The sequence below is a fragment of the Salvia splendens genome, chromosome 4 (assembly GCF_004379255.2).
Source record: "Salvia splendens isolate huo1 chromosome 4, SspV2, whole genome shotgun sequence".
In the NCBI taxonomy this organism is placed as follows: Eukaryota; Viridiplantae; Streptophyta; class Magnoliopsida; order Lamiales; family Lamiaceae; genus Salvia; species Salvia splendens.
This window is the reverse complement of record NC_056035.1, coordinates 1,104,842-1,125,109: the sequence shown is the minus strand read 5'-3', so window position 1 is coordinate 1,125,109 and position 20,268 is coordinate 1,104,842. Positions and strand designations below refer to the sequence as shown.

The following is a 20,268-nucleotide window of genomic DNA, read 5'->3' as shown; positions in this document are numbered from 1 at the left end:
TTTTTTCTGTGTGGGGGTCAGAGTGGAATTTTTGGGTTTTCTGGGGGCCAATATCGGGTGGTTTAAGGATTATGGGGTGGTTGTGTAATTTATGGGATTTATGGGGTAGGATCTGGGAGGCTAATTTTTTCCGAGGGTCAGTTTTGGGTTCTTGAGACTTGGGGGCTTTTAAGGGAAATTCTCCATTTCCTCCAGGAACCCTAGCCGTTCTCTCCGCCGGAGCTTTCTTCTCCGCAGGGGCCTTCTCGGCTGCCGGCTTCTTTGTTTCTGCCTCGCAGACTTCTGATTCCTCTTTCTTTTCACATGTTTCTTCTGAGGGTTTCTCCTCCTCCGGCACTGCCGCAGCAGCAGTCTCCTTTTTGGGGAATTCTTTCTTGGTGAAAATGGAGTTTTCGAGGATGTTTGCTTCGAGCTTGGTTTTGAGCTCGTTTAAAGCCTTCTTCTCGTGATATTTGAGATCGGAGAGGAAATTGCTCTCTTCTCCTCCGCCGGATCCTCTCCAGTGGGGAACCTTGCTGCCTTGTCTCTGTCGCCGGAATTGGATACTACTTCGGCATATGATGGAGGTTGGCGACGCGTGACGACGTTGGTAAGTTCCTTCCCGGCGTAGGCAGCCGCTGGCTCTCTCCTCACGGCGGCGGCCGCTGCTTGTGCTGCAGATCGTCTTTCGGTGGCTGGAGGGACTGATTCTGTCCCGGTTGCAACATTGATGGAGGATGTTGATCCTCTCCCAGCCGCGGCGACATGTTGTTCGTTGCACCGCTGGTAGGTTGTTTCTTTGTATTGAGCAATCAACTTTGATATGCATTCAAGGAGTGATTCAGAATCGAGAATATGGGGTATTTGGATTGTACTCACGATTTTTGTATTTGTGAGATTTTCTGTGGAAGGTGTCAATCTAGTGACCGATCCACAGGATCGACACTGCTCTGATACCATCTTAATGGTTATCGAGATAGGCGATGGACATATTGGCGAAAAAGAGTTGGGAGTAGAAGAGTTTGTATTATTTTTTCTTGTCTCAATGTTACAATCGTTCATCTCCTTCATATAGGAGGGAATCTATTTTAGAACAAAGTATGCATATCAATTGAGTATCAATGACTCCCCAATTTGTCTCCCAATTTGTCTCCTTATTGACTCCCCGATTTGCCTCCTTTGATTTAGGTAAGTTTGACACTGACAACCAGTGGCGGATCTAGGGGGGCAGGAGGGGGCGGTCGCCCCCTCCGTGCGACTATTTTTCCCTTATCGGGATGTAAATTTACCATGTCCGCCCCCTCCGTTTGCCTCCGGCGTCGCCCCGAACAACAAAAAAAATAGCCATGTCCACACTAAACCAAGCTAATACTATATATTCCGCCCCCTCCATTTTCGGATCCTGGATCCGCCACTGCTGACAACGAACACTAGATCTATTTAGTTTTTCTTGATCTCCTTGGAATGCTGTTGTTTGCCCTCTTTCTTGATAAAATCTTTGGCCACTTTTTTTTCCTTTTCCTGACGCTCGATGAATTCAAACATAACAGCAGTATAAAGAATGCCGGGGAGTATACGAATCGTATGTTCTAAGATGCCTCCTTCAAACTCCTTCATCTTCCCTATAAACCCTTGTTTGAGGAATGTCCACATATCTCACCCCTGCAAAATCGGAATGACCGAATGAAAATTGTGAAATCAAGAAGAAAAAGGAGAAGAAGACGGCGATACGACGACGTACTAGTGGAATTTCAGCTGCGGCGAGTGAATTAGGTTTTTGATGTGGAACAATTTGTGCAGAATATTGGGAGAGAGAGAGAGATGGAATAGTAATTGGTGAAAGAAATACGATCACACACGATCCGCATGGGATACTAACTCAGTTGGGATCTCACATCTGCTTTGACACGTGTACAGCTGATATGCTTTTGATTTTTCTGCAATTGTGGACTTGTGTACGGCTCAGATGCTTTTTGAATATCTTTTGTCTTCTAGTTGGTGTTAAAAAATTTGAATTTAAAAAAATTCATTTTCATAATCGGATCATATCGGATCGGCTCGGATCGGATCGGGTCGGGTCGGGTCGGGTCAATTAACAGATACCTCAGAAATTGTATTTCAGAACTTACTAAGTTACTCCCTATGTCCCCCTTAATTCGTCACCATTTGACCCCGCACGGGTTTTAAAAATATACTCCATCCGTCCCCCAATTTGAGTCACTCTTTGACTCGGCACGAGTTTTAAGGAAAAGTTTGAATGTGTGGTGTAATAAATAGAGTTAGGTAGTGAAATGTGGGGCCCCTTTGACTTTTTGTGTAATAAAGGGTAATTTTGATGTCCAAAAATGGTAAGTGGGAAGAGTGACTCTTATTCGGGGACGGCCCGAAATGGAAAAGAGTGACTCAAATTGGGGGACGGAGGGAGTAATAGAAAGTGTGTTGAAAAAGTTAGTTGTTGGTGGATAAATGTGAGTGGGAATGAATTAGAGTGTACACAGTGGGGGAGCCGCGGCCCGTGGCTCGGGTGCGCGGCCCCCACTGCAGAGAGCCACGACGGGCGGCTGGGAGCCGAGGGCCGAGAGGGAGCCGCGGCCGTCCACTGCAGCGGGCCGAGAGCCGCGGCCCAGCCACCGAAAATTATTTTTTTTCTTCTAAAATTCTTTTATATATTCCTTGTACGAGAAGTCGACAAACACTCTCACCAAGAGTATGTGCTGCGACCTCATTATTATATTGAGGTCGAAGTTGGGGTGGGCCGAAGGGTCGGAGACGGGCGAAGCTAGCGGCAGTGGGGGCGGCGGCGGCAGCAACGAAGGTGGTGAAGAAGATGTGCCGGATTCCGATGACGCCACCGAGTAGGATGCGGTGGCGTCTTTTTTTTATTAAATTATGTTTATTTTCCTCTATCTATAATACGACGAAAATTTGGTTCTAATTTGCTTTTTTATTAAATTATTTTTATTTTCCAAATTATTAGTCTAATAATATTTATTGTATTTAAATAAAAAAATATCATTAAAAAAGTAAACAAATTAATTTTTAGTTTGGAGAGGGCCAAATTTGGTGGCCCTTGGTGTTTACCATTGTGGAGAGCCATGGAGAGCCACATTTGGTGGCCCTTGAGGGCCACCATTGTGGACACTCTTAGTGGAACGTGGGTCTACTATCAAAAATGGTAATTTTCGGCCATTTAAATGGTAATTTTCGGCCCAACCATTTTAAAGTATCCATTTTATTTTGTGGATTTCACTGTCTCTTGTCCCACTGACGTACGTGTCTTTGGGTCCATATTGGGCCGCATTTTTATAGCCGTATTATAGAGCTCACTCTTTAGCCCATTAGCATGAGTTACGTAACATATATATTGGGCCTTATTGGATCAATAGATTGAAAATTAATAAGTACTTGTGAGTTGTGAACTTACTGACAAATTTGTACTCCCTCCGTTCCATAGTATTAGAGTAATTTTGCCATTTTGGTACGTTCCATAGTAATAGAGTCATTTCCCTTTTTAGTAAAAGTCAACACATTTTTTCACACCTACTTCACTCTCTTTTACTTTTTTCTCTCTTCATCTCTCTACCTTTTTTATTTTTCACTTTATTCTCCCTTTACTTAACTCACTTAACACAATTTTTCTTAATCTCCGTGCCGAAAAGACGATATTTGCTAAATTTTGGTTTATATGAGATTTTAAAAAATAAAACTATAAATTATCTAGTTTGAAAAATTTATAATTGTTCCATCGTTCATTATTAATTAGTCATCTTCATGTTAATTGAGTGGTATTTCTTTGTTGGTCCACCCAATTATAGTGGAGTTTTTTTAAGTAACATATTAAATCTCTCTTACTTTATTCTATATATTATTTTGTTCTTTCCACATTTGTCTACTTTGTTTTCTTTTCTATTTTATTTTTCCTTATTTAAGTCATTAAACACTATTCTCTCGAAGCACGTGACAAAAAGAAATGCATCAATGATAGTAGGACGGGGAGCGAATACGTTTTATTGGTTAAAATTAGAGACCAATTTGACTAAAAAATTTTGTATCTTAAATTTAATTATGAGTAAAAATGAATCATTTTGATGAAAGTTAGTTTATTACAACATAATTTAATTGAATATACAACTATAAATGCCTCAAAGCTAGATAATTTATTACAATTTAATTAATTGAGTATAAAACTATAAATGACTGTTGAATGAGACCAAAATTTATTTCCAAATGAAAAATATCTTAAAAGTACAGCAAGAATTTGATTTGGCCAAAAATTGTACTTAACTTTTTGGAAATATATGTTCATTGCCCAATCTTTGATTATAACACAATTAAATCTTCTAATCAGACGACAACGTTTGAAGAAATAGGTCACATAAATTTCACGCAAATTACATTAAAAATATAAGTCACGTAAATATTGAAAAAAAAAACTACTTTTCCAACGTAGCCAAAAAGTTTTTCATACCAAAATTTCTGAAGCCTGATAATTATCAAGCCCAAATTCTTTTGGGCCCCTATGGGCTATTAATGAACAATGTGGGCTCATCACATACCAACTGCTATCTCCGTCCCTGAAAATTTGTCTCATTTTTTCATTTCCGTCTGTCCCCCAAAATTTGTCTCATTTCACTTTTTACAATTTTTGGTTGTGGACTCCATATTCCACTAACTCATTCTTACTCATATTTTATTATAAAACAAATATATAAAAGTATGATCCACAATCCACTAACTTTTTCAACTCACTTTTTATTACATTTCTTAAAACACGTGGTGGGTCAAAGTGAGACAAATTTTGGAGGACGGAGGTAGTATTAAAATTGGATAGTTTTTTTTGGGGGCGGTTCGATTTAGGAGATTGAATTGTATAGATTTAATGAATCGACTACCGCCACCACTGCCAACAACCACTTCTTCCATATGCATTCGGTTCGAACCTCTGTATTGTGGCCGTCCGCACCGGGAATATATCCATTGTCTCCATTGTCAAGAGTAACTTGTCAAATTGGAGCTGATAACAAATCAATTTTGCAATTTTAGAATATGTAACTTGTCAAGTTGGAGTTGATAACATAGAATGTGCAACTTCTCAAAATAGAATATGATAATGTCAATATAGAATATTCAACTTGATGTCTAAATCTAACAACCATGATTTTGTTCATAACAAACACATTTTAAACTTTCATTAACTATAATTTTAAACTTGGTCAGCCCCTCAGCCACAGTTTTAAACTTTCATTAACTATAATAGAAGTATGATAATGTCTAAAGTTAACTTCTATTTTATTCACTTCATCTTTATTCCTTAAAATATTAGTAGTATTAAAACTTCAACTTTTTAATTCCTTACCTTTGTCACAAGTCACAACTCACAAGCGAAGGATTTCAAGGTTAATTGCACAAATCGCATCGACCTGACTGGGAGAAGGCGAAGGTGGCGCCTGGGCTCACGATCAAGCTACAAAGGAGGACAGGATTAAGGAACCAACGAGGTTAATATTACTCCAAACGCCAAACACCAAACACCATCTTTGTGTTTGACGAAATGCCTCAAAGAAATATACACTCTGAAAATCCCCACGGGGGTGTTAATTTGTTATTTTCGCTCACTCAATATAATTATTAACTGTTTAATTTGGTCTTAGGTTATAGTATATGCCTTTTATTTGTTGTTTGCTTTCACTCAATTATTAGCTCTGTAGTTCGGTCTTTGATCATAGGCCTCAATATTTGATAAAAGTCAATATATGTAAATCTTGCAAAATGATAATTGCAAATAAAGTTTAAAGATGAAGAAAAATAAAATAAAAGGTGAAAAGTTATAATTGTGGGGATAAAAGTGCAAAGATATATAGAACCTATACTTGGAGTGGATGTATTAACAATTTTAGTATCACAAATGCTTTGTTCTTTGCTTTCATGTCAATCAAAGGTATATTTACTTTATATATATATCATACCCCTCTCAAGAGTTTATTGTATTTAATTTAATTTCATGTAGTAAAGTTAATAGTGGGCCCACATAAACATTTGTGCTTTGCTTTGGTCTAAATTAAGGTATATGTTTTTGAAGTATTTATCTGCATATTGAGGTTTGCACAATTCTCACATCATCACCACAACTTTATAGTTTTATCAATTAGTTCTCTTTTGAATTGGGAAGGGAGAGTTGAGGTCTATATCTCCTTCTTCATAGTCAAAACTCTTTTTGTATTTGTTATCTATAGTTTCATGATCCACTTTTGCACATAAGCTTTTTTTTGGATAATCTGTTGTTGAGCTTATAGATTGATCATTGCATTGCTCGCATGCTCATTTTTTTTTATGATCAATTGTTGGATGTTTAGAGATTGAATCATGGAAGAAAATGTTATTGACCGTTTCTACCATGAACATCCTTTGGTTCTCTGATAGGATTTAAGGTCCTATCACAGATTGTATGCAAGATGTTCGATGAATTGCCCCAGTGGAGGTGCTGGGAATTTGTGGACGAGAACTAGGGTTGAGACAATAGGCAATTTGTATTACTTATTTCTCAAGACTCGATCTACGGGAATTCTATAATATATAGAATTCCCCCTACTTGATTCGGACTTACGATTCGGGAAAGAATCAAGAAGAAAACCCGAAAAGATTTGACTCTATCTATCTAAACAAAAATAACGATAATTAAGGAAACCAAATAATATCTCTCAAAATAAAGGAAAGCGAATAAACTCTTGCTGATCATCTTGATACGTAATCTTTGTACTTGTTGGGTCGAGACACATTGCGCTTGGGTTGTTCTCGTCTTGGTTGGGCTGACTTCTTCATGGTTCTGGGCTTGGGCTGCTGGGTTTGCTCCATTCGAGTTGGTGCGGATTCATCCTCGGCGGTATGATCCTCTTCCTCCGTTGGCGAGTTCCTATCAACTCCCCCATCGACGAAAGCCACCTTGTCCTCAAGGTGAAGATCAGGAAAGTGCGTCTTCAAAAGAGACGCTGATTCCCACGTCGGTGCAGCGCCAGCGTCAGATGACCACCTTACCAACCATTGCTCTTGCGGAACGCCGCCGACAAGCACCGTACGCGAAGCCGACGCCCCAATTGGAGAATCACATGGGTTGCTGCGGCAAAAGGCCGCCGGAAGGTCCCTTGTGGCCGAAATAAACGGCACAAACTTCTTCAAAAGTGAGACGTGAAAGACATTATGAATTCTGCTATCTGCTGGTAACAAAAGGCGATAAGCTACCTTTCCCACGCGTTCGGTGATCTCATAAGGGCCAAAATATCTCATTGCCAATTTATTAGAAGCTGGCTTATTCACTGAGATTTGGCGGTAAGGCTGCAGCTTCAAAAAGACCTTGTCGCCGACGTTGAATTCCACGTCTCGGCGATGGCGATTGGCGAACTCCGCCATAGCTTCCTGCGATCGCGCAATGCGCTGCTTTAGTGTGCGCAAAGTCTCTTGGCGCTCAGATAGCAACTCCTCCACAGCTTGATTATGGGATGGCCGAGGATATGTCGCGAAAATATTCGGGGGTTCACGACCATACAACGCCTGGAAAGGAGCCATGCCAATACTAGCGTTGATGCTGCAATTGAGGGCCAGTTCCGCCCATGGCAATAAATCCAACCATCGCGCCGGACGGTCAAAGGTAAACGCCCGCAGATATTGTTCTAACGCTCTGTTAGTAACCTCTGATTGCTCGTCCGTCTGCGGGTGATAGGCTGTCGTAAACTGGAGTTTTGTCCCGCTGAGCTTCAAGAGCTCATCCCAAAAATCACTCATGAAGATGGAATCACGATCGGATAATAGCTTGGCTGGAAATCCATGCAGCTTCACAACGGTATCGACGAACAGCCGGGCCACACGAGGAGCATCAAACCCGGGTTTCAGCGCCCCAAAATGGGCATACTTCGACAGGCGGTCAACCACAACCATCACCGCTGTGTATCCGTGCGACGGAGGGAGGCCCACTATGAAGTCCATGGATGCAGCCTCCCATACCATACCCGGAATTGGAAGGGGCTGGATTAAGCCATTGGGTTTATCACGCACATACTTCGTGGATTGGCAGGTAAAACAAGCTGCAACATAGTCGTGGACGTCCTGGCGAAGTCCCGGTCAATAGAAAACCGCCGATACACGCGCTAGCGTTCTGCGCTCGCCGGGGTGGCCCGCAGTGGGCGAGTCGTGACACTCACCAAGAATAGTCGAGCGAGTGAGTGAGTCCCGGCTAATATACACCCTTCGTTTGAAATAGAGCAGACCATCTGAGACCGAGACGTGAGGTGGGGCATTTCCCTCATCCACTGCCCAATGCAGCGCGATCAAATCTGGAAATTGGGTGTTCTCACGGCGAATTGTCTCGATCACGGCCGGGATTGGGCGAGCATAAAGTGCGAACATCATTGCCGCGGAGTCAGGGCTGTCATCGTCGCGGCGGGACAAGGCATCTGCCACCTTATTCGAAGCACCGGATTTGTATTCAATAGAAAACTTGAACCCCATTAATTTTCGCACATAAAACTGTTGGTCCGGTGTTTGAATCACCTGGGAGAGGAGGTCCTTAAGACTGCGTTGGTCACTCCTTATTATGAACTCCCGTCCCAACAAATACTGTCGCCATTTTTGAACCGCTTCCACGATGGCGTACAACTCTTTATGGTAAGTGGAGGCCACGCGCCTTCGCGGGCCTAGTTTCTTGCTGAAGTACGCCACCGGATTGCCCTGCTGCATTAGGACAGCCCCTATTCCGTAGTCGGAGGCATCAGTTTCGATCGCAAATGGTAAAGAAAAATCAGGGAGACGAAGTACCGGAGTAGAGCTCATCGCCTCCTTAAGGGCTTGAAAACTGGCAGCTGCTGTTTCACTCCAAATAAAGGAGTCCTTCTTTAGTAGTTCCGTGAGCGGTGCTGCAATGACCGAGTAATTCTGCACAAATCTGCGATAGTATCCTGTAAGTCCCAAAAATCCACGGAGACGCTTGGTATTGGTAGGAGGTGGCCAAGCCAACATAGCTTCAATTTTGGTGGGGTCGACACGCAACCCCCCTGCAGAGATAATGTGCCCCAGGTAATCAATTGTCGATACACCGAAAGCACACTTCGTCCTCTTGATGAAGAAAGAGTTCGATTGGAGGATCTTAAGCACCTCTCGGAGATGGCCAAGGTGGTCTTCTGCTGATTTACTGTAGACCAGGATGTCGTCAAAAAAGACTATGACGAATTTGCGGAGGAACGGTTTAAAGATTCCGTTCATGGCTGCTTGAAATGTGGACGGAGCGTTGGTTAGGCCAAATGGCATCACCAAGAATTCAAAGTGACCATCGTGGGTGCGAAATGCCATCTTATGAATATCATCCACGTTCATTCCGATTTGGTGATAACCCGAACGGAGGTCCAATTTTGAGAAAATCACCGCTGCGTGTAGCTCGTCAAACAGCTCGTCGGCCGTCGGTATGGGAAAATGATCTGGCGTTGTTGCGGCATTTAATGCTCGATAGTCCACACAAAATCGGAATGTACCATCCTTCTTACGGACTAGGAGGACCGGAGATGAAAATGGGCTAGTGTTGTGCTAAATGACACCTTGAGATAGCATCTCTTTAACCTGTTTTTCAATCTCCGCTTTCTGGAAATGGGGATAGCGATATGGGCGCACATTAATCGGTTTGGTTGCCGGAGGTAGATGAATGCGATGGTCCCAACAGCGAGATGGGGGTAGGCCAGAAGGGGCCTCAAAAACCGCCCCAAATTCTTCAATAGCAGACGCCAAAGTTGGGTCTAAATCAGCTGGGGCTGCAATGGCGGTATTGGAGTCCGACCCCAGAGGAATAATTTCAAAAATTTCTGACTCCTGGTCCCGGCCAATGAGCGAGAAGAGGCTGTTATAAGATACCTGCTTTGGTGGTTTATCCTCTCCCTTCAAAATAACCGGCGACTGATTCCATAAGAATTCCATGGTCAAGTCTCGGAAATCCAACAACACCTTTCCCAAATCCTGAAGCCACTGCACTCCCAATATAACATCAGGGCCTTCCACTTGTAAGAGGAATAGGTCGATGTCGAAACGAGTGCCCTGCAGAAAGAACGGTGTCTTAAGACTCACATAATCACAACGTAATGAGGCACCGTTGCCAACAAATACTCAAAAAGGAGAAATAGTGTGCAACGAAAGACTTAGCTGTTCAGCGACGGTGGGTTTTATGAAATTATGCGTGCTGCCACCGTCAATCAACACTGATACCGGAACTTTATGAATCATGCCCGTGACACGAATCGAGCGTGGTTTGAGCTTGGGTCCAATAACAAGGACACGAGATATGTCGGCTGAAATCACCATATTCTCGGCTTCCTCGTCTGCAAATGTCTCCTCATCACCATGGACAGAGGCACTATCCTCATCGTCACCCATAAAAGCATAAAACTTCTTGCTGCAAATATGTGATCTCGAGTATTTTTCCGGGCACCACCAGCATAACCCCTTTTTTGTGCGTTCCGCTCGCTCTGCAGCCGAAATATGGATGACGGGGTAATCAGTTGGGCCCCGTGACTCGCGCTGCTGGCGGGGTTGGGAACTCTGCAGGCGGACAGAGTCGGTCGGTTTCGGTGCAGTGCTCGCAGCTTTCTGTGGCTGCTTGAATTCACGAGACTGCCAAGTCGGGCGAGGTCGCAGTGATTGATCGGAACTAGTAGCCGCCTGACAAGCTGATAATTGTTGGGCGAGCGCGATTGCATCGCTGAGAGAAGCGGGGCGACGAATCAAAAGCTCGTGCTTGAGTGAAGCCGAAAGCCCTGCGATAAAGAGCGATGTTAAAGTGTCGTCGCCTACGTGTGTTACCTTCCTCAATATGGGCTCGAATTTAGCGAGATACGACTCCAAGGATCCTGTCTGTCGCAGAGTGGCCAAACGCCCAACGTAATCCTCATACAAATCCGGATCGAAGCGCCGCTTAATGTCGAGTAAGAAATCGTCTCATCCTCGGTTGGTGTTATTAGATTCCCACCGCTCGAACCATTCCTCTGCCGCCTCATCCAATAGAAATTCCGTTAGATATAAACGGTCAGAAAGCGGGGTGAAACTATGGTTGTAAAATTTCTGAATCTTCTTGATCCACATAACAACCCCCTCGCCATTAAAACAGGGTGGATCCATCTTCAATTTCGGCCAAGAATCTTGGTTAAATCCTGTCGGTTTGATCGTGGTCGAGGGTGGTAAGTTCCAACCACGAGGGGTAGCCATTGTTGAGGCCGATGCTGCCGCGTCGGGAGGCTTTTTGCCCAGATTTTCGATCGCCTTTATCAGACGAGTCATATGGCCATCCATGCTCGCATTCCATTGAGTTTGTTGTTGTTCAAAAGCCTCCTGCGCGAAGCGATTCGACTGTATCTGTCCTATTTCTTGGAGGGTGTAGTCGAGTTTGGGGTCTCCACCGGTGACAACGTCGTCGGACGCCATGGCTGGTAGATAAAAAACAACACAGCGGGGGAAGAGAGGCTCAATGAAGCGCCAGTTGATAGGATTTAAGGTCCTATCACAGATTGTATGCAAGATGTTCGATGAATTGCCCCAGTGGAGGTGCTGGGAATTTGTGGACGAGAACTAGGGTTGAGACAATAGGCAATTTGTATTACTTATTTCTCAAGACTCGATCTACGGGAATTCTATAATATATAGAATTCCCCCTACTTGATTCGGACTTACGATTCGGGAAAGAATCAAGAAGAAAACCCGAAAAGATTTGACTCTATCTATCTAAACAAAAATAACGATAATTAAGGAAACCAAATAATATCTCTCAAAATAAAGGAAAGCGAATAAACTCTTGCTGATCATCTTGATACGTAATCTTTGTACTTGTTGGGTCGAGACACATTGCGCTTGGGTTGTTCTCGTCTTGGTTGGGCTGACTTCTTCATGGTTCTGGGCTTGGGCTGCTGGGTTTGCTCCATTCGAGTTGGTGCGGATTCATCCTCGGCGGTATGATCCTCTTCCTCCGTTGGCGAGTTCCTATCATTCTCACTGAAAATGTGAGTGACAATAATAGTCTAGATTGTTATGGGTGTGGTGATCTTGTAACTGATTTGGAGTTGGCATATGTTTGCACAGTGCAAAATTGTTCGAATAGAATTATCCTCCATAAGAAATGTGGAGAATTACCTAGTCAAATTTCATTGCAGATTCTTTGCTCATCTTAGGTGTGTCGCATTCACCACAGCTGAGACCACAAAACAAGACTCCATCTTGTTAGATACCTTTTCTCTTTTTGTAATTTCATTTGTTTAATTTGGTTTTTTTACATGGGATTTGTTTTTGTTAATTTCAGAGAAGAGTGTGATACTACTATGATTGAGTTCCCACTATATGCCCATGACATATCTAAGGAGCTAATCACACCTTTTGTGATGAGAGAAAACGGTCTCAACAAGATCCCAGATGTCAAAGATATGCCTTCAACTGTGAATATGCCGCAGACCACAGCAAGTTTCTCATTTCTATTCAATTATCACAACCATCCTTTGAGTTTGGTTGCAGAGCATCATGATGATGACAAAATCATGCATGAGGAAGAAGAAGATGAAGCGAAGACAAAGACGAGGCAACAAATGATGAATTGAAGGTTTGTGATGTGTGTGTAACACCCATATCTTTACCTCCATATTACGAGTGCGCTTCTTGCAAATATTTCATCCATGCCATTTGCTACATGTTACCCAAAACATTATCGTCGTCATCTTCTCCTAATATTTATGGTGAATGCTCTAAAACACATGATAAAAACCATGAATTCACACTCTACACAAGTTCAGAATTGTTGGATATGAATACAAGTTTGTGTAAGTGTGAGATTTGTGGTTTTATTACAAATGGAACAGTATACAAGTGTGAAGGGTGTGAGATGAAGATAGATGTCAAGTGTGCGTCTCTACCGACTAGTATTAGACATGAATTTCACGCATATCACAAACATCTAGTCTTGAATCCATCAGAAGGTGGCAAAGGGAAGCACTGCCATGGCTGTGGATTTCACACGAAGAAAGTTACATATTGCTGCAGCCGGCAAGATTGTGATTTTGAATTGGACTTGAGATGTGCTATGCTGCTGCCTGCAAGCATAACAAGGCATGAGTGGGACAAATACCATTCATTAATGTTGTTATCTGATGCAGCTCTCGACCATCCCTCCGGCTTTATTTGTGATTTTTGTGAAAGGAAATTGCATCCCAAGATGTGGATGTATCATTGTCGGCAATGCGACCTTTCTTTCCACCTCTATTGCCTCAAGTCCTCATCTGGCCGGTTAAAAAACGTCAAATTTGGGCGACGTTTTATGATGCGTGGTATTCACCCTAGTCACCCTCTTACATTCAGTTGTGTCTCTATTAAGAGAAGATGTGACCTTTGTTCTAGGAATGTGTTTGACTATTGTGGGTTGGAATGTGCATCATGTTACTTTGTTGTGTGCCTAAGTTGTGGTAGGAGAGAGTTAGCTAAGAAGATGTAATTTGCAGGTGTTGTCAACTTCACTAATTGGTTTGAATTGATACAAATAATCAATACTCCTCTATACTTTTTGACTTTTTGGAATCTTCTTGATTCGATTTTGGTTATTTTTTATGTTGTTTCACTTGTTTTGTGCTCATGCTTTTATATGTTGTTTGTTGGGAGTAATATTTTTGTTTTGTGCATAAACCGGTTTCTTTGACTACTTTTTTCCTTTTGTATATGTAATCATGATGAAGATCGAGCATTGAGCTTTTTAGTTCCTATATAACTATATTAAAAATCGGTACAAACAGATTAAGCTAAGTATGATGGTGGGTTTTATTATCACGATTTAAAAAAATACCTGAAATTGAGTAAATATGTGGTTTAGTCCAAACCGTGTTCGACGAAATGCTTGACAAGAAATATACAGCCTGAAAAAATCCCCACGTATTAAAAAAAAAAAAAAAAAAAAAAAATCCCCACGTATTAGTATTAATTTTTTTTAAGGATCAACAATGATTCCTCATCTATATTTTCATGAAGACTCAACTCTCGAATTATCGGTTGGAGGTGAAGCATCTTAGCAACTGAGTTGCACTTCATTATACTATTATTATTAATTTGTTATTTGCTTTCACTCAATTATTAAGTGCTGAATTTCATCGTAGATTATAATATGCCTTTAATGTTAGGGGATGTCAAAAGTAAAGTTAGATAATATAATAAAAAGTTATTCCATATATTAAGTGTAATTCGATTTTGTTACGGTTTTAAATAAATTAAAAAACTGAATTGTGAAGAAAAGAAACCATTCCGAAAATCACCACATCTTGCTCATGGCTGTGGAGGAAAATCACATCGATCTTTGAATTGGGGGAAGGTGAAGGTGGCATCTGGGTTCATGTTTGTCCAAACGCCGGACACCATCTCTTGCGCCGCTGCTGCTGCTGCTGCTGCTGCATATATTCCCGCCTAAGACGTATTCGACGAAATGCTTGAAAGAAATGGCGGTGCTACGCATTAATATTGGTTTCCTGTGATCTTCAATCTGGAAACTGATAAAAAAAAAAATTAATCCAAATAATTCCAACATCTGACTTCCTGTGATCTTCAGTCAGGTATGCCCTTGCTACATATTGAAATTTGTTTTGTAATTGCAATTTAGATCAAAGATGAGTCTAGGTTGGATTTTGATCATAAGCTCAATATTTGATTTGATTTCATTCCTCTTGCTTCAGATTTACATGTTTCAGCATATAGTAAAGTTAATAGTAGTCCCACATAAATAATTGTTCTTTGCTTTAATTCAAAACTAAGGTATTTTTTCAAGTAATATATTTTTATAAAGACAAATAGTAGTAGTACACTATATAAGAAGGTTTCAGTCAAAGATACTCAATTAATTATATATATGCTGGATCACGTGATAAAGTTAATAAAAGGCCCACATGTTGCTTTGCTAAGAAACTTTTGGCTAAGATAAGTGTAGTATATTAGTATCTGACATGCGGACCATCACACAATATTAAATCTCACTCGAACATTAATATATGTTCTTCATTTATTTTGTCATATTTCACGCCAGGGATGTATTCACATCATTTATGTAAATATTGTCCAATCAAGAATTGTCCCCATCAAGAATTGTCCCACATCATCACAAGAAAGAGCTAAGCGAGTCTTTTGCGATGAAAGACTTGGCCGCGGCTGCGCAGATCCTTGGAATGAAGATCTCCAGGGATAGGAAGAGCAAGAAGCTCTCGTTATCTCAAGAACAATACGTTGAGAAAGTTCTTGAAAGATTCAGTATGAGCAAGTCGAAGCCAATCACCACTCCACTTGCGGGTCATATGAAGCTCAGCTCTGCGCAATGCCCGACAAGTGAGACAGAAAAGAAAGAGCTGCGGAAGGTGCCATATGCTTCTGCGGTGGGCAGTCTAATGTATGCTATGATATGCACCAGACCAGATATAGCTCACGCAGTTGGTGTGGTTAGTAGATTTCTCTCTAATCCGGGAAAAGAGCATTGGACCGCAGTGAAATGGATATTTCGGTACCTGCGAGGTACTTCTAAACTTTGTCTGAAGTTTGGCGACAACCATATCCTACTAGATGGATATACGGATGCAGACATGGCTGGTGACGTAGATTCCAGGAAGTCCACGTCCGGATTCCTGATGAGACTTGCAAGGGGAGCTATCTCGTGGCAATCGAAACTTCAAAAATGCGTGGCATTATCCACAACGGAGGCTGAGTACATAGCTATGACGGAGGCTTGTAAAGACCTATTGTGGTTGAAGGAGTTTCTACAAGAGTTGGGCTTGAAGCAAGAGAAGTATGTGCTTTACTGCGACAGTCAAAGCGCAATTCACTTGAGTAAGAATTCGAGTTTTCACTCAAGAACGAAGCATATTGATGTGAGGTATCACTGGATACGAGAAGCACTTGACAGAAAGCTTTTGCAGCTGGAGAAGGTGCACACCGATGAGAACGGTGCCGATATGCTTACCAAGTCCTTACCCCGAGATAAGCTTGAGATCTGCAGGCAAGAAGCCGGTCTCGTTGAATCCCCACATGAGGTGGAGGGGGAGAATTGTTGAGATGAATCCACCTCAATGTGGACGTGCCACAAGCCAACAATTGTTGACTAAGCTTGTGAAGATTAGTGTTTGGAAATGGGTTTTCAACATTTGCAGTAAGATTGCTGCACACCTCCTATATTTCTTCAAATATTGCGGCCATAGAGGGTGGCTATAGGAGTGGAAAAATGCTGCTCAATTGCTCTATAAATAGAGCTCACTTCCATCGGTGAAGGCAGTGCAAGAGCTGAGAATCATATCAGCTAGTGAGAGAGAACAAGAGAGAGTTTCAGTGAGTGCATTTTGAGAGAAGAAAAAGTGAGGAAAAATTCCTATCTCCCTTAGAATTGTAGCTCAATCCTCTTGTGTGTATTCCAAGTTATTCAACTTGAGATTTGTGTTTCCCCTATAGAGTGTAGGGAGATTTGTAAGCCTACTATATACATAGTGGAAGATTTAGACTTCGGTCTCGTGGTTTTTTCCCGATTTGGGTTTCCACGTAAAATTCTCGTCTCACACTTTTATTCTGCACCAAATTTGTTTTCTTGGTTTGGTCCCATTATTTAATCCAGCAAGAGGGAAAAGAATTATCCTAGTTCCGCTGTGCAAGTATCAATTTATTTTTGATACTCTGTGATAATTATCACCACTTTTCCCAACAGTAATAACGTTTGTGAATGAAGTAATAAATCCACTTGAATAAATTGCATTTTTTAAAGTGAATAAAGTAAAAACCCAGGTCAATGAATTCGAATGAAGCATATCTTGAATCATTTCAAAACCTAATGGAAGCAAGTAAAAACATGTTGTAGTCTAATGGCCCTAATTTGGTCTCTAGTTCGGTCTTTAAAATTGGTTCGATATTGATCACAACTCTATATATATACCTCAGTAAAATTATACTATTCCCTATCTACCAGTATTACCTTAGTTATTTTATTTTTGTTTTAGGTTTGAATTATTGATAGCATAAAAAGCGAGTAAAGACTTTACAGCTAGCATCCCATAACAGATAGTGCGCAACACACAAGCATCACTTATGGAATGGCTACACTATTCATGATAAACTAGTTTTTCCTTTATTTCTAATACAAACATAGTCTTCTTCACCTTGCTAGTCTCTGAGACAACTATATGTGAATTGTGATTGAGAGGAATGGCTGCCTATGGCGCTCTAGTTTCTGTGATGCATATTATAGATCAAATTCAAACTCTTCCAAACTCACCAATTTCCATTGACCAAAATCAGGTTGAATCTCTCACCCAACTTATTACTTCCTTGCAAAAATTTCTTGAAAGCTATTTTCCCCACGGTGGCTACACTGAAGAAGAAGATGTCTGGGAGTGCCGCATTGCTGAAGCAGCTTATGAAGCTGAAGATGTGATCGAGTCGTATATTGTCGACCAAATTAGTGCTCGATCAGAACACTTAAGCTCACCTGAATTCTATCAAGGTATTGTTGATTGGTTGAAGCCTTATATATATCATGATTTCGGTTTTCAAGTAATCAATCCCTTAAATCTCTAATCAAGTCATTGGTCTTGAACAGGTCTGGAGAAGGTGATAGAAAACATGAATTTGATCAAGATTGAGATTGATGAGAAGATGGTTCTCCAAGATCAACTCCACATCGTAAAGTCTGTGTACACTGCTGCTGCTGATGATGATGCAGCCTCGTTAAGATCTGTTTCCGCTGCTCATAGGGTTACAATGGTTGGTTTTGATGATGTGTTGGATCAAATGCTGGACAAGATCACTGGAGGAGGACTCAAACGCCAAATTCTCCCGATTGTTGGAATGGGTGGGATTGGCAAGACTACTCTAGCTCGGAATATTTATGTAAGTCCACTTGTCCAACAACATTTTAATGTTTGTGCGTGGTCTGCAATTTCGCAAGATTATAATGCAAGAGAAATTCTTAGACAAGTTCCTAGTCATGGTGATGGATGATATGTGGAATATTGAGGCATGGGATCAAGTTAGGAGATTCTTCCCGGATAATAAAGACGGGAGTAGAATAGTAGTGACGACAAGACTATCAAACTTGGCATCTCAAATTAACTACGCCAACGGTTTTGATCTGAAATTTTTGGATGAGGATGCTAGTTGGGACCTATTTTGCAAAACTGTGTTCAGGGAAGAAGCTTGCCCTCTTGAGTTGGAGGACGTTGGGAAAAAGATTGTGAAAGGTTGCAAGGGACTTCCACTCTCAGTTGCCGTGATAGGGGGGCTTTTATCAAAATCTGAACGAACAAAGAAAGTTGGGGATTGTTTGAAATAAATATAAGTTCAATTGTGAATTTGGATGATAATGAGAGATGCTTGCAAATATTATACATGAGTTATAATAATTTGCCAGTTCATTTAAAACCACGTTTTCTCTATTTTGGAAGATATGGTGAAGATGAAGTGATTAGAGTATCTCAAGTCAACCTAGAATTGGCTGCTGAAGGATTCATAAAACCAATTAGTGGGAAAGTTTGGAAGAGGTAGCAGAAAAGTACGTAGAAGAACTTGTTGATAGAAATCTCCTTATAGTTGAAAAACAGCACCACTATGGGAAACTGAAATGGTTAAAAATGCATGACTTGTTGAGGGATGTGTGTTTGAGAGAAGCTCGGAAATTGAGGTTTCTGTATGTGTTGGAAGAGCAGAGCATTCCAGAGGGCATATATCCTATCGACGTATTGCAAGCAGCTTACAGCAATGGGAATATCCAACTCAACTCATTCAATCTCTGAAATCCACAGGACCTGTCCGTTCTTATTTTGGGAGAGCTCCAACGAATTTATCAAATAACTTCAGATTGTTGAGGGTATCTATGTTTGAAGCATTCCCTGGGGTAGATTATGAGAAGAATTTTCTTAAGCGAGTTAACTCGCATCTTCTTTTTATTAGGGTTGTCGATGGATTATACAGAATTCCTTCCTCCATCTCTTTTCTCTGGAATCTGCAGACAATGATTATACATGACACGTGTAGGAATTATGCTTTCGATCTTTGGAAAATGCCTCAACTTAGGCACGTTGGAATCATCGAGCAATGGTGGTGGTACATTTAATGTCCCCGATCCTCTCAACGACGAAGAGGATATGGTGATGGAAAACCTTGAGTCACTTTACTGTGTGAACAATCTCAAGTTTGATGCGGGGGTGCTAAAAAGAATCCCCAGACCCCAATATCAAAACATTGAAGTTGTACTATATAGGCATCAGTAGAGGAGATGAAATTTGCCAGCTCGAGAACATTTGTTGCCTCCAAAAGCTCGAATCTCTTGGCATCAAGTGTTCTTTTACGCGACAAGTGAGGTTTCCAGATTCGCTCAAGAAGTTGACATTGCAATATACCCTTCTTCAATGGGAAGACATGAAGACAAAAATAGGTTTGTTACCCCATCTTCAAGTTCTCAAGCTGAAAACAAGTTCCTTTATGGGGTTTAAGTGGGAAACATTGGAAGACCAATTCTTGAATCTCAGGTTCTTGCTGATTCATGGTTGTGATCTAGAATGTTGGATCACAGACAGCACCCACTTTCCACGCCTTGAGCACCTTCATCTTGGCTATATAGAAACGTTGAGGGAGATACCTTCATGCATGGGAGACATACCAACACTTAAGTCAATTAAGTTGTTACGATGTAGTGATTCTTTGGTGGATTCAGCTCGAAAAATAAAGGTGGAGCAAGAGGAACTCGGTAATGAAGACCTTCGAATCGTGACTTTTCCTTGATGATTACTATTTTACTAGGATTTTTTTACCATAATGGTAGTTCTCACTTCATAATGAATGTGTCTTGCTACAGAAATGAAGCGCGTATCAGTACGGACATACCATCAGCCACCCATTCTTCAAGCCTGAGTTCAGTTGCTTCTTCAAACAGGCCATCCGTGCCACCTCAAGCACGAGGCCCAGACTCAACATCAAGGTGCCAGACCCCTCTTCTTGGATTATGTTTAAGTCGTTCTGTTATTTCTGTAATTTAGATATTTTTTGAGTCAAATAAAATTATAAGTTCATTTATGAGGTTTTTTTTGTCAGTTGTTTCCCATCATAGAGCTATCTATAAATAGCTCTCCTCTCTTATTGGACTTTTTTCTAATATGGGCTTTTATAAATATAGGAAACACGTCTAAGGAATGTATATATAAAAAAAGGGAAATGCTACATGGCCACATTATGACGGGCCATAAAATGGCATTTTAGTAAAATTTAGATGTTATAGCTCAAATA

General features: G+C 41.2%; 1 protein-coding gene across 1 annotated transcript; it reads left to right on the top strand.

Annotated features, from left to right (window-relative positions):
* Nucleotides 1–17,063: 17,063 nt before the first annotated feature.
* On the top strand, nucleotides 17,064–20,058 carry LOC121801598 (putative late blight resistance protein homolog R1B-17). The gene is made up of 3 exons (XM_042201121.1): nucleotides 17,064–17,491; nucleotides 17,588–19,732; nucleotides 19,841–20,058. The coding sequence occupies exons 1-2, from the start codon at nucleotides 17,194–17,196 to the stop codon at nucleotides 17,986–17,988; spliced, it is 699 nt and encodes a 232-aa protein (XP_042057055.1). The 5' UTR covers nucleotides 17,064–17,193; the 3' UTR covers nucleotides 17,989–19,732; nucleotides 19,841–20,058.
* The last annotated feature ends 210 nt before the right edge of the window (nucleotides 20,059–20,268 follow it).